Source organism: Grammomys surdaster, unplaced genomic scaffold (genome assembly GCF_004785775.1).
Source record: "Grammomys surdaster isolate TR1022 unplaced genomic scaffold, NIH_TR_1.0 224, whole genome shotgun sequence".
NCBI classification, from domain to species: Eukaryota; Metazoa; Chordata; class Mammalia; order Rodentia; family Muridae; genus Grammomys; species Grammomys surdaster.
The window spans coordinates 1,315,118-1,329,921 of record NW_021604669.1 but is presented as its reverse complement, the minus strand read 5'-3'; the positions used below and the strand labels follow the sequence as shown (position 1 = coordinate 1,329,921).

Sequence of the window (14,804 nt, the reverse complement as noted above, 5' to 3'; positions counted from 1 at the left end):
GTGTCTTTCCTCCTGTACTCAGCTAGGGAACCTCCATCAACACATCCCTATTGTTGTCAATTCTGTCTCTGAGCACACCAGGGAAGACTCCAGGCAGAGGACATCTAGAGCAAAGCCCACAACCTCTGCCTCAACCCAACTGCGGCCATGTTCACTTACAAGTTTCTTCTCTGCAAAGTAGCTGTTCAGGTGACATGCCCAGGTGTCCAGGCAAGCCCCAGGCTTTGGGCTGCCATGTTACTTCCACGCCAGGCACGTAGCCCAGCACAAACAGGCTGGCGCTTAGTAAGAGTCTGACAAAAGAATAACAGCCTACAGAGTTCCTTGAGAAAAACAACTATTTCATTGTTTGTTAAACACAATGATCTGAAATGCAAGGAAATCCAGACTTCCCTCCCAAACACAGTACTGAGCACAAGCTGCTTCCCATTCACTGTGGCCACCATTTGGGAGTTTCTTGCCCCGCCCTCCACATGCATACCATGCATGTATACATACACAAGCATGCACACAGCACTGCCCTTCAGGAGTCCACAGCCCTGACTGACTGTGGGGGAGGCCAGGTGTAGGTGGCAGAGAGACTCTTGGGTCTTTCTTGGGTCTCTGGTAGGTGGGAAGTTGCTGGTGACATATACCAGTACGTTCTATTTCAACCAACCAACAACATGCAGCACATTTCCAACCTGCCCCACTGTACTCCCTCTTCCTGGTACCCACCACTCTGCCTGTCTGTGAAGTATGTCCTGTTGTGCCCAGCTCACTTACACCACTGCACTGAGCAGAAAGCCCTCAAGGTTCACCCCTCAGTGGCCATTTGCCTCAGTGCCACCTTCAGCCCACACTGCTGCAGCCTTGCCCCAGGGCAGAGCACTCTGTGAGAAGGGGCCATGGGATAACAGGCAAGAAGCCTGAGTGTATGTGATACTTTCCTTTTGTTTCCTTCCTGGGGTAGGGCTTTTGTGCTGCAAACATGCAAGGGATCACAAGTCACTGGCTGAGGTGTGCTTGTCAGGGAATGTCAGGGAGCGTGGGGAAGTTAACTCGAGGTACCTATGGCCAAGCTCTCTCACTCTTAAGAGTATCCATTCTAGCCTACCCGTGTCAGCACATGCTGGTCTGACAGCCACACAAGGTAGCTACCCTTGTAAGTTCCTATTTGAAGAGCCAGAGCTCTAGGACTGCATTTTCTCTGAAATGAACATCTGTTAGCTGGGGTGGGGGTGGGAGGGCAGCACATATGATGTAGCTCAGTAGATAGAGTACTCACCCAACACAGACTAGGTCCCAGGTTCCACTCCAGTACTGCTACCCTTCAAGAACAGGTATGATTGGGAGCTCATTTTGTTTGCCAGGATGGTTAAAGTCCACAGCTCAAATGACCCTTCTACACAGCTAGTGCTTTCTTTTCGAGTGGGGTGAGGGTTCTGATGCCTAACTCCAGCATTCAAGCACACTACACATGCATACTGACACGGCACTACATCCACAGCCCTGGGTACTCAAGGCAGAACAAACCAAAGGTCACAGAAAGAAGTCCTTGGGAGAAGCCAGAACACTCAAGTGGCAGGAGGGTACATACCACTGACAGTGCATGAAGACTCTGCCATGGTAGAGAACACAGTACTGGCAAGTGTGAGAAGTCACAGAAACACCTGGAGTATCCACACATTTCCATGTGCTCACACGCCTGTTGTAGAGATGAATTAATTGCACTTAGATACCTCCTGTAGAATGGTGCTTTTCAGCTTTCACCAAAGGTTTGCCATGTTTGTGTGCTTCAGAAGCACAGGAAGGCAGCCAGCTTTGGATGTGGTGTGCTAGGATCCTAAGAAGGGATAGGCTCAGCCACAGCCAGGAAAATGACCACCCTGCTGACACCCTGCTTTGCCTAGCCTACTGGCATCTTACTCATGTTCCCAGCCTCCCTGGACATTCCTCACACAACCCCTTGAATGGAGAGGGACGGGCACAGAGGTTGTTTTCATCTTCCAATCTCTGTGTGGATGATTACTAAAGGGCTGGCTTTTCCCACAGGAGGAGAAGCTGGCTCAAGCTTCAGCTGAGTGAATCCCAGAAACTCACCTGTTCCCAGGAGTTTTCCATAAAGAATGTGTTTACAAAGTAACCAGCTCTATCCTGATGTGGGAGACAGTAAACCAGCTTTTCCCCATGCACCAATCTACAGACCTCACTGCTTGCTCTTGGGTGCTATTCTTCAGAACCTTCAAAGCGGAGCAGGTAGGATCTCACACTAGCCCAGCAGTTATGAGTCACGGCCAGAGACCACAACAAAAGGCACCCTTTTCTCTGTTATCTGATTTTCCTTTTCCCTTGAGTATACTTCCTGAGCCAAGAGGGAAACAATAAACGGTAGTAGGAGACTGACCCCTTCCTCAAGGGGAAAATGTAACATGAGAACATAGCACAGGAGGCCATCCAGCAAGGCTAGGCTGGCTCTCTAGAAGTTTCCCAGATGGCGCAAGCCTTTAATCCCAGCACTTGGGAGGCAGAGGCAGGCGGATTTCTGAGTTCAAGGCCAGCCTGGTCTACAGAGTGAGTTCCAAGACAGCCAGGACTACACAGAGAAACCTTGTCTTGAAAAACAAACAAACAAACAAACAAAAAAGAATTAGAATGAAGTACTCTGAACACTCCTGCATGGTGGGAAACTGAGGACACAGGCTGAGATCTTGTGAGAAAAAGAAATCTCTTGGCCTGTCACATCTCAAGCTGAGAAACATGGTGATGCTGACCCTAAGAAAAAACCCTGGAGTCCGGGAGCTCAGTTAACAGCTCTGTCCTTACCCAGGCATTCTTCCGTAGGGTTTTACTTCCCTGGCAGCTATGCAAAGCAAAGGTGACCAGACCCTTTGTGTGAGCCCAGGTAAAGGAGGAGCATCCACTGTGAGGTCTCATGTGTGCCAGACTCTGTGTAAGCACTCTAGATATGCGTGCGACTCAGTGTTTTCCAAAGAGATGTTAGTATAGAAACAAATCTGCCAGCACTGGATGGAGGAGAGCCAAGGCTTTCCAAGGAATCAGCTTTGGCTGTGGGACATGGTGCCTTCCAATACCACCACCACACAGGCACAAAACCCACCTATGCCATTTGAGCAAATAATGGAGATGACATAGAACCCAGAAGGAGCCTTGAACTGCTATCATAAAGGAAAACACTGATTTATCACAGGAGGAAAAATGGCTGGTTGGCCACACCTCTTTCTGTTCAGCCCAAGCTTCTGGAGCCTCCTCTATTCCTACCCTTTAGTGGGGGCCACTATGGGAAAAACCCTGGTGTGTTTAGGCTCAGGATGACCAGACATTATCAAGGGCAGAGGATACTGAGGTAACCCCTTAGAGGACACTGGCCTCTCCATTAGTCCTAGCCAGCCCTGTGTCAACAAACAATGTAAGGAGCTGTACCATAATAAAAGTCCTAGGGAACACAGGCTGTGAAAGTTGTTGGTACATCATAGGGACTAGGGAAACATCCTGCCACATGGCTGGTGACAGCCAGAAAGAAGTTGCAAGCTGAAGCAACTTCCTCTCTGTGGACATTTAACTACCTTTCTGCACCCAACATGGAAGCGCACTGATCAGTGTTACCAGCAACTTTAACAACAAAGACACTTCCCGAGAGGGGTATACTCACAGGACAACACAGGGACACTGCCTTTAGGAATATACCCTGCATATCCTCATTTGATTGGCTGAGCCCCTCAGGCCCACTGACTTCAGACGCTAGACTCTGAGCTAGTTCCACTCACAAGCTTCTGCTTGCTGCCCTTCCAGACAGGGAGTTTTCTATGGGAAATTGAACATTTGAAAAAGAAAGGGCAGACTTCCCACCACAAACCATAGACACATTTTATCAAGAGATATTTGTCAATAAAACACCTTTCCTTTGAAATAACTCTGAGGGCCGGTAAGATGGCTCAGTAGGTAAAGGCAATTGTTGCCAAACATGATGACCTGAGTTGGATTCCAAGGACCCACACACACAGTGGGAGAGAACTGACTTCTGAAAGCTGTCCTCTCACCAAATGAAGACCCACAACCTTCAATCAATCAATGAGTCAGTCAATCAAATCAACCAATGTAATTAAAAGTTTTAAAGCACTTTGACACCTTTTAGAGAGATGAATAAACAGCAGGGCAGTGGTGGCATATGGCTTTGATCCCAGTACTGGGGAGAAAGAGCAGGTGGATCTCTGAGTTTGGTCTACAGAGTGAGTTCTAGGACAGCCAGGGCTATACAGAGAAACCCTGACTCAAAAAAAAAAAAAAAGAAGAGAGAAGAGAAGAAGAGAAGAGAAGGAAAGAAAGAAAGAAAAGAAAGAAAAGGTGGGGAAAAGATAGATATATGCAGGTAGAAAAGAAAAGAAAGATAGGGGAAAAGATAGATATATGCAGGTAACCGGAAAATACTATGTTCTAAGTCATAAAGGGTTTACAAACAGTGAAGCCTCAAACAGAAGACCAAGAGCCCACATATCAGCTTCCTACTGCTGTGTGATAAGGCACACAAGGCAGAGTGGCTTATAACATTTGTCATCTCACAGTTTCTATGGGTCAGGAACCTGATGCTCAGCTCAGTAGTTTGGCTCAAGCTGCATTGCAGATCTTAACCGAGGAGGCTGTGCTCACAGCAAAGCTCAGATGGGAAAAGGTCTGCACCAAGCTTCTCACCAAGCACTGGCAGGACTGGTTTCTCACAAGCTAACTCTTAAAACCCTGGGCCTTGCTGGCTCTTGGTTGGAGCCCTCATTGTCATGTGGATATCTCCAAGAAGCCACAGTGACCTCTAGTAAGAGGGGGTCACTGAAGGACTAGTAGTTTAGCCTATAATCCCTGTTACTTGGGAGGTGTACATGGTAAACTATTTATTATCCTCAACTAAAAAAATCAAACAACCTCATATAATATTTAAAATTCAACAATAAAAGGTGCCAAAGGGCACGTGGAAACAGTATAACCCATGAAGTATGAGGGTTCCAGGCAGCTGTGGATCCTGGGTTTCAGAAGCTTGGGGCTGTCAATCACACCACTGTTGCCATAACATAAGAGGTAGGCCAACATGGAAGGCCATTCTGGCTCCAGATTTGCTACAAGACCTGGATGGAAGCCAGAAGGCTTCGAGAACAAATACTAAGTAAGCCTGATGCCTCTTTCCCCCCTCTTCTCTCACTAGATAAGTTGTCTTTGTGACCATTGCAGGACCCTCCTCTCCTCTGGCTCTGCTGTCTAGTACCCTTTTCCCAGAAGCCAGTATCTTCAATCCTCAACACGATCTATGTTTCATTCCCTCAGGGCACCTCCAAACTGGCTGGAGGTATGGTGGTGGTGCTTCAGGTTATTCATCCCTGCCTATCTGAGCTGAGGCACCCAAGGACAGATGTGGTGTCCTGCCCTGCCCTAGTGCCTTCAAATGACAGGTCCCATGAGGGATGAGAAGCGGCACAATGAAAGACAGAGCAAGAGAATGGCTGTTCATGGTCAAGTTCAGTACCTGTTTACCCTCCAGGAGAGTCCCCAGCACACCTGTGCCATAAGCCCTCTGGCCACCTTCCAGGCCTTCTGAGAACCAGTTTTAGAAGCTCAAGGCAAAAAAGATCTGATTCCCAAAGAAAAGTTTGCCAAAATTCATAGTAGGAACCCCAGAATGAAAGCCACGCTAGCTGCTTTCCTAACTCGCCACAGAGCAATGTGTGAGGTAATGAGCCAGTGTCAGGAAGCCTGCTCCGACAGAAACCTGTGTGCTGAGGCCAAAGCCACATCCCAGTGTGATGGAAGAATGATCTATCTCACGGGAGGGCAGTCCACACACTGAGCTGGCTGACGTCAACACATCAGGGTTAGCTAGCTCTCAGCATGCAAGGATGCAGTCATTTCTGGCAAGAAATACTGCAAAAACAACCAAAGTAGACAGATTTTTACAATATTAATCCTGATTTCATGAACATCTAGAACAAAACTTATGTTTCTACATCTCCTTGGCCTTTTGTCTAGTTCGCTTAGAAGCTTCAAAGCTGAAGAACTAAGTTTTTAAAACTTCCTGTTCCTACAGAGAAAACTAAAGATTCTGACAAACTTTGGGAACAAACCAAACCGACCCTAGTGGCAACCTGGGAGGCTACAGAACCTCTGGGGTGGAATTACATTCAGCCTCATACTATAGGCAAGAAATTCAAGTTGGGGTACAGCCAGTGGCCTCCACAGCCAGTATGTCCTACATGGCCAGGCCCAGGTTTTCCCAAGTGCTCTCTCTGCCACTAGGAACAAGCCCCTGAACCAGGTTAACAGGAGAAAACTGTCACAGAGGTTAAGGCACTGAGGACAAGGGCCCATGGCAGTATCCCCAGGACGTTGAGTCCCACCACCTGTGGCTAAGGCTGCATGCTCAGCAGTTGCCAGGTCTGCACGCTGACTTACCTATCTGTAACAGTATAGGTGTAACCAGTGCTGTCTCCATGGCGTAACAAAATTCCCTGCCAAACATCACTGCTCCATGCATGACCCAAAGGCGTGTAGGGATTCTGTCTATGGACCCCTCGCTTGTGGTCTCCTCTTGGGTCTCCGCCTCTGGGTCTCTGGGTTTCTGAGGGTCTGGCAGGGGCACAGGCAGCTCTTGTACTTGCATAGATTCTGAGTCGGCATTCTGCGGAGCCATTTTCATTACCACCAAAATATATATGTATATATATTTATTCTACCTATATAAATAATACTATCATCTCTCTCCAATGATAAATTAAGACGTCTTCTCGCTCTGCTGCAGGTGCATTCCACGGCAAGTAACTCTTGTACTCCACTCTGTACCAACAGGCGTCTCAACTTCTCACACGAGAAGTGCAGCAACACGAAGGGTTTTTGGTTGAATTGTAAACATATGGCTTGCTGGCTCACTGTGAGTTAGAGTTAAAAATCCATAAGGGCCACTCAGTTAATACCAGTTTCATCATCATGACTGTGAAGGCGCTGTAGTTACTTCTCTTGCTACAGAGAGGTGGGAATCTGACACACACAGGCGGTCTTCTGTGACTCCCCATCGAGCGGCTAGAGGATCTGCAAGAGAGCAAAGACAAGCTGCAGTCAGCGGTGGTCTCTCTGCCCACCACACCTGCCACTCGACCCCCGGGAGCCTGCTCATCATCAACAACACTCAAAACAAGCTCATGAGAATTATACCTGGTATAGCTTTAGAAAGTGTAACCAGAAGAGAAGTGGACAGGAAAAATAACGCTCACTCTAGCTAACACTATACACTGACACCTCTGTGCCAGTCAGGTATTCCTGTTGACAGAGGCATCAATGATATTCTTCTTGGCCCACCAATATCATGAAAAGAGAGTACAAAGGAAGAAAGGGAAGCTGGGAGAGCAACTGACAGACCCACAAAAGGATTCATGAGACACTGCCTGCAAATGTGTAATAAAAGGTAGAAGAGGAGGGGTAGAGAGATGGCTCAGTGGTTAAGAGAACTGGCTGCTCTTCCAGAGGACCCAGGTTCAATTCCTAGCACCTACATGGCAACTCACAAGTATCTGTAACTTCAGTCCCAGGGGATCTGACACCCTCACACAGACATACATGCAGGAAAACATCAATGTACATGAATAATTTTTTTTAAGAAGTGGAAGAGGCAAGCTAGACAGAGCAGGGATACCAGCCCCACTGCCTAACAAGCAAGTTCAAAAATCTATGCTGAGACTGGATATCAGCATGCGTCTTCAGCAGCAGCTTGGGAAGTAGTCCTTGACCTGTCTAGGCTGGAAAGCACAGTGATAATCAAATGAAAGTTAAAAGACTCCTGAATGCACATTCCAAACTATTAACGTCTAGCAGTTTAGAGATACTCTGCCTAAGTGTTGTATTACCAGGGTATTTGGAACACAAGAGCCCAGTCTTGATGTCTGTTCAATTCCAGTTTCTGTGACCAGCTTATCTCTACTTAGACACACAATGGTAATGCATTGATTCTTAGTGATAACTGGGCATGTCTCTTAGAAAGAATCCAGATGTCAATATGGTAGCACACAGATGTTAGGCCAGCACCAGGGAAGCAAAGGCCGGAGGATCTTGAGTTCCAGGTCTGCCTGGACTAGACAGTAAGACCTTGACTCAAACCAGTATGGGCATGCACACATGTACCACCCCAACCTCTCTGAGAGGTGGACCTCCAGATGCTAGGTTCCATTTGAAGGACTACAAAAAAGGGGGCCCTGAGTCATGCAGGACAGTATTGCCATTGGATATGAAGTTGGGTCTGAAGGCTGATAGCTTACCAAATATTTCTCAATGACTGCTTTGGATAAAGTATTTTTAGTACTATCTTATTAGTAAAGGTGATTCCTAGCTAGCCCCTCCTCCCCTCCTAGGATGGACAGGAAGCTTGGGGAGAGCACCACTTAGTCCTTCTCTCAGGAGCCCATCTTCGCAGGCTCAGGACAGCCCACATGGGAAGGAGGTTTCCCAGAGCACCAAGTTCAGCTCTCCTCACCTACTCCCACTCACTTTGTTCTTTGGCCACAACTATAACCGACCCCTCAGGCCCACTCCCACCTTGCCCTCAGAATCAATCAGAGATTCAGCAGTCTCAGCCACACACAATTCTCTGTCCCCAGTTTTACTGCAACTCCACTCTGTAGCCTGCATCTGAATGAAATCTTACACTCTTCTATCCCCTCCACCATATAAACCTCAAAGGACTGGAGAGATTGCTCAGCAGTTAAGAGGCCTTTCTGCCAGAGGACCTAAGTTCAGTTTCCAGCAACTATGCTGGGCAGATTACAACTTCTTATAACTTCAGGGGATTCAACATCTCTTACCTCTGAGGATACTGGCACTCATTGATATATACATAACCCTACATGAATACTCAATACACATATTTAAAAATAAAACAACCAAAAACTATTTACCCACTTATAACATTTCCACAATTTTATCAGGAGCCACTTCCAACACATGCTTAAAAGCAGTGAGGAAACTGATCCTGACCCCCAGCTTTGTCACACTTGACTTCAACCTTTGTCCCTTTGTCACTGTCAAGAGAAACCATCATGGCTTTATTCATGTCAACCTGCCAGTCTTAGGTCAAACAGAGCCCTTCCTGACAGAGACATTTTCAGGACATGTGTCCATGAAGTTTGTGAAGCAGAAACAGATCAGCCGGTGTTGGACGGGACAACAGTGATTATTGTGCAAGCAGTCCTAAATACAGAACTACAAACACCAGACCCCCTTCAGCTCTCTCAGTGGCCTTTGACCCATGCTGCTAAATCCTCAGAGACTGTATACCTGAACTGCAGTGCTAAGACTTGGCTCCAGAGTGACTGCAGCAACAGTAAAATGAGGCAGTAACTCTGAAACCAAAGGTGGTGGTACATGCTTGTAGTATCAACTCTTTGCAGGGTGGAGGCAGGAAGACCAGAGTTCAAGGTTGCCCTTGGTTATATAGCAAGCTTGGACTACATAAGGCCCTCCTTCAACAAAACAAAAATGTAAAATAAGACAAAAATTAACCCCTAATACACAGGTGTGCAAATCATTCTAGGCAGCCCATTCCAGTCACAATGTCACAGGGTATCTATTGGCCAGGGACACTTCCAGCACTCTGTAGCTGTCTGTAGCACCCAGCCATCGGCCCCAAGGTTGAGTAATACTTGTCTAAGGCCAGCTAGTTGGCTCAGAGAGGACAACCTGATATTCTTGGGACCCATAAGGTAGGAGAAGCTGTCACCTGATTTCTACTCATAGCGTGAGAAATCTGAATCAGCTCCAACCCAAGTATGACCAACTTTCTTTTACAGCCACAGATAGTCTCTTGTTGTATATTCTATTTAGTTTTTGGTCTCCCCTCCCCCCCCCAAAAAAAAACAGGGTTTCTCTGTATAGTCCTGGCTATCCTGGAAGTCTCTCTTTATAAACTAGGCTGGCCTTGAACTCAGAGATCTGCCTGAGTGCAGGGGGTGGGGTGGGGGGGTGGGGGTATTAAAGGTGTGCTAGGTGTGCATTACCACCTCAATGCTTGCTGGGTTTTTTGTTTGTTTTGTTTTTAACAACCCATTTAGAATGCAAAACTTGTCCACCAGTCCAGCAGAACCAGTACTGCAGGCTAGATCTCACTAGGCTTTTTTGAGATTATGGGTGCTGACCAATGCCCTAGAGATAGACAGGTCAACAGTCTTGGAAGTCCGTAGAGTGAGTTCTCTTGTTGCTCCATCCAAACAGCTTCTGGGCTTCCAATTCCCATTTGACCTGACCCTATCACCATTGTTGATGTGTTATTCCAGGCTGCGCAAGACAGCGCTGGAAACCACATGCCGTCCAGCCATTTGCTGGCTCTGAAGATGTGATGCCCTCAACTAAGGCTCAGTCTCCACAGCAACACTACACTTCGAAGACTCGGGATTTATAGCAGCTTACTAGGAAGAGAAGGCCAAGTAAGAACAGCTAGTGTCCAGCAAATCATTACACAGTAGTGTGCAACTTCTGGTCACAGCTAGCAGCAGGTCTGTAGAACTGACTACACACACCTTCATTTTACCTGGTCAGAGCAATGCATGGTGGCACAAGTACCAGGTGAGTACAAAAAAAAACAGACATCAAACAGGGATGGGGGGGAGGGAGACGGATGGACTCTGGAGACTTTACTCAAAGACTCAGAATTTGTGCAATGTCAGGACTTGGCATGGTGTGCAGATGAGCACACATGTGCCAGGCAGCAGCCTCAGCACCCACCATCTCAGAAATGCCTAGCACTGAGCTGCACGATCTACCTAGAACAGTGCTGCCATCTTTGAAGGGACTCAGTCCAGTCTAGCTCTGGGATCAGGGAGGCCTATTGTAGCTGCTTCTCCCCGGGGTTCACACAATACAGTCCTACCATACTTCCTGCCTCTCTGAACCAGCTCAAGCCACACCAACCTTTCCAGACTCCTCCCCATTTAGCACCATGGGCTCTGCTCCTGCCAACACCGTTGCAGCTGCTGGGCAGGATAACATGCCAAGCTAGCTGTTGAGCAGCTAGCATCCTCACTTCCCTAAACCAGGTCCTTCAGCTGCTCACACTGGAACTGGCCACACATCAGAAGCCCAGTGGGGTTCAATGAATGATGACGGATTATCTAAGAGCAGTAGCAGGGAGGACACCTGGGGTACCTGTCCTGGCCACTGTCACACTCTAGAGTTCTGGAACAGCCACATCTGGTGTGGTGAAAGGCAACCAGCCCCCTTATCCTAGGTCTGGCCTCTCTGGGATCCTTGTAGATAGTGTGCTGGGTTGGGTACCTTCTGCTTATGTGGTCCAGATGAACAGACAGTAGATCTGACATAGGCAAATGCCATGAGCATCTTCCAGATGGCCTTAAGGAGCAGTGATTAAGTACAAGGCCTACTGAACATGTCTGTCTGTAAGCTAAGTCCCAGGCACAGCCAACCCATGGCACTCACATCACCAAAAAGCAACTAACCCTCTAAGAGCCAGGGCAGCTTTTCAAACTGGGATTTTAATTAAAGTCATGTTAATAGCTAGAACAAAACAGACTCAAGCTGGTGAACAGCAGCATTTCTTCTCCAACACACAGGGATTAGATCAACATGGATTTACAGCTGGGCACTGTGGAAGACAATCTGCTCCCCATTAGAGTGCCACCTGACATAGCCACTAGGCTCAACTTCTCTCCTTCAAAGCCCTAGCAAGTGGCAACTAGACCAAGGGCCCTATACAGTAAAGAGATTTTGATGTCACACTTAGCAGAAAGGGACCCCAGATGATCAAGAGATACACACTGGTACCTGAGGAACATCGGTACAGCTAAGGAAGGAGAAAAGAGGGATGCATGGCCCAGGCAGGCACTCCCTGATCTGAAAGGAGGGGAAGTATTTAAGGCCGGTATCTGAGAAGCAGCGAGTATCCTCTGCCAGAGCCACTGTCAAAGGCTGGGTGCCAGGCCTCCGCTCACACTAGCCTGGCTTGGCTGCAACACTGCTTTAAGCAGAAAGGCAGCCGGCCCCTTTCCCTTTCTGAGAGGCAGTCCACACTATGTTTCTTCCCAGCACTCTCCAAGCTTCTCTTCCATGTTCATTTCCAAGAATTTCACAAGCATATGGACTTTTAAAACCGTGTGTTGCGCGCTGCGGGAAAAGTCCTTTTGGAATCTGGACCAGATTCCACTTGTGTTTTAGAGAATTGCTGTCTGCTATAGTCTTTGGTTTTCTTTCAAGTCTTTTCTGAGGAAAGCCCTTGAGGGTTCTACAAACTTCTCCAGTTCAGTCCTAACTCCATTTGCCATGTCTCTGTTGGCAAGATTCATTCTTCAAGATTCATTCTGTCAGTGAACATTAGAAAGCTAATAATGGCCGGGCAATGGTGGCGTACGCCTTTAATCTCAGCCCTTGGGAGGCAGAGACAGGCTGATTTCTGAGTTCGAGGCCAGCCTGGTCTATCTACAGAGTGAGTTCCAGGACAGCCAAGGCTACACAGAGAAACCCTGTCTCAAAAAAAAAAAAAAAAAAAAAAGCCTCTCCATATAACTGAGGCCACTGACTTTATTTTTTATTTCACCTTGCTGTCTGAGAATAACAACTTTTGTCTGAGAAGAGACAAAAAGAAGAGACTAGCCAAGTTAACAATCTGCTTATCATTCCCAGATTTGAATGACAGAACTTCTGAATCCCAAAGATACCTGGCTGGCTTGCTCATCCATTTGCCTAGAGACAAGGCAGTCCTGGATTTCTTGCTAATCTTCTCCATCTGAACTTAACCAAGCATAGCTCTTGTTTGGGGGTCTTAGGTCCTTGCTGTGCCTTTCCTGGGCACAAAGACCTTGCAAGGTGAAACCCTTCCTTTGTGGGCTCCTCATGCCCGTTGTATTCACCATCAAGGCTCAAAAAAGAAAAGGAAAGAAGCTTGAAGAAGTAAGTAAAGTGGAGCTGACTGACTCCTAACCAGAGGCCCAGCACCCAGCATTCGGCCTGCACATTTCAGGAGAGAGTCAAGCATCATAGAAGCAGGTTCACTGTCCATAAGGCAATGTGTGAGGAGTTATCTCCTAGTGCAGGACAGCTGTTCCTTGGAAGGAGCTGGTCCCATGCCATCTCAGGAGTGAACACTATGTAGTCACATGCAAAAGCTTCCTCTGAGACACTCAGTATAAAACGCCCAGGCTAAATAAAGTATGATGACATGCAGGAGACAAGACTAGAAGAAGGGCCAGCTGCATCTGCTCATAGCAAGGCAGTTCTGCACACCTGAGAACACGGAGGGAACAAGCATAAGAGCAACTCTGACTTCTGGCATCTTCTATTAAGTGACCTATGACATACCCAGGACAGCTTTTCCCCAGTACAGCAAAGAATGCGTCCCTTGGAGCCTGCTCCAGCAAGTTGCACACTTGGTGACAATTTTGTTACAGTCTGCAGATGTACTCAGACAAATGCAACAACCATTGTTCCAACCAACAACTTCCTCTATTGTCCTGTTTCTAATGTGAGTGACTGGTGCCAAAACATGTGACTTCCTTCAAGCTGCTATGGAAAAGTGGCTGCACAGCAGCTCTGATCCATACCCCAAGCGTGGCTCAAAGTTCTGGGGGTATGTTTTTTAGGTGCAAGAGTATGTGTCTGTGTGTTGTCTGTGTGTGTGTGTGCGCGCACACACATGTGTTGCATATACACGAGGAAGCCAGTGATTGACACTGGATTTGGGTTTTTTTCTCAATCAATCTCTCTTCACTGTCTATATAGCTAGGGTTGCTCAGAGCTTTCCAATTTGTCTAGTCTGGCTACACAGCTTGTGTCGGGGATACCTATCTCTACCTTCCAAGAGCTGAGATGACAAATGGGCTATCACGATCACCTGGCAATTGGTAGGTGCTGAAGACCCAAGCCTGGTTGATGACGGCAAGTCCTTCACTTTTGAGCCATTTCCCCAGCTCCATGGTTGGGAAGTTTTAAGGGTCAAATGGCTACACCGTTCATTCCCCAGTACTGTCAAAGTCAATGAGGCACCCAGCCTGGGCACAGTGCAAGAGTGCTGGCACTCAGTAGACTGAGACAAGAGGATTACGACAAACTGGAGGCCAGTCTAGTCTACACGTTAAGTTCTGGGCTAGCCGGGAGTTGCACATCAAGACATAGAGAACTGTTAAATGCAAATTGCTAAGTGGCAGGAAATGAGCCTGAGAAAGGAAATAACCATGACTCTATGGCCTTCTAGATAAGACCGTGAAGAGTAAAATGCTGAGTCTTTCCACCTACGCAGCAGGCTGAGGCAGGAGGACTGCATGTGCAAGGCTTGCTTAGACTACAGAGAAAATGGGACACCAGCCCAGGCAACTTACCAGGATTCTGCTTCAAAACAAGAAGTAACATTTGGGAGGCTGAGCAAAAGGATAAGGGGTTCAAGGCCAGCTTCAGATACATGAGACCCTGTCTTAAAACAACAACAGTAAAAGTAAATAAGTAAAAAGGGTTGAGACCTGGCCAACGGTGAAGTGTGCACTGGACATGCATGGAGCCCTACACTCAGTTCCTAGGAATGGATGCTTAGGAAGCTTGAAATCCCTCCCGTTTGCCAGGAGTGATGATAAGACTTGTAATTTCAGTGTGTGGGAAGCTGAAGCAGGAAAACTGCTACAAGTTTAAGGCCAGCCTGAAGTACAGGGCCTCCCATTTAGTGAGGAGAAGAAAATAATCACAGAACCCAAAGACCCAACCAATTCTCTCTCACTAAACAAGAAGCAGAACCCAGTGTGTCAATACCAGTGACTCATCAAGATGATTTAAATTTTTATTTTTGT

At 47.3% G+C, this 14,804-nt stretch overlaps 1 protein-coding gene across 2 annotated transcripts in view; it reads right to left on the bottom strand.

Annotated features, from left to right (window-relative positions):
• Positions 1-14,804, bottom strand: part of Slc45a4 (solute carrier family 45 member 4) — a 63,152-nt gene that overhangs the window by 17,862 nt on the left and 30,486 nt on the right. For both annotated transcript variants that reach the window (XM_028773279.1, XM_028773280.1), the window contains exon 2: positions 6,433-7,065. In XM_028773279.1, coding sequence (XP_028629112.1) covers positions 6,433-6,676 — 244 coding nt within the window. In that variant the 5' untranslated portion in view covers positions 6,677-7,065. The remainder of the gene's footprint in view (positions 1-6,432; positions 7,066-14,804) is intronic.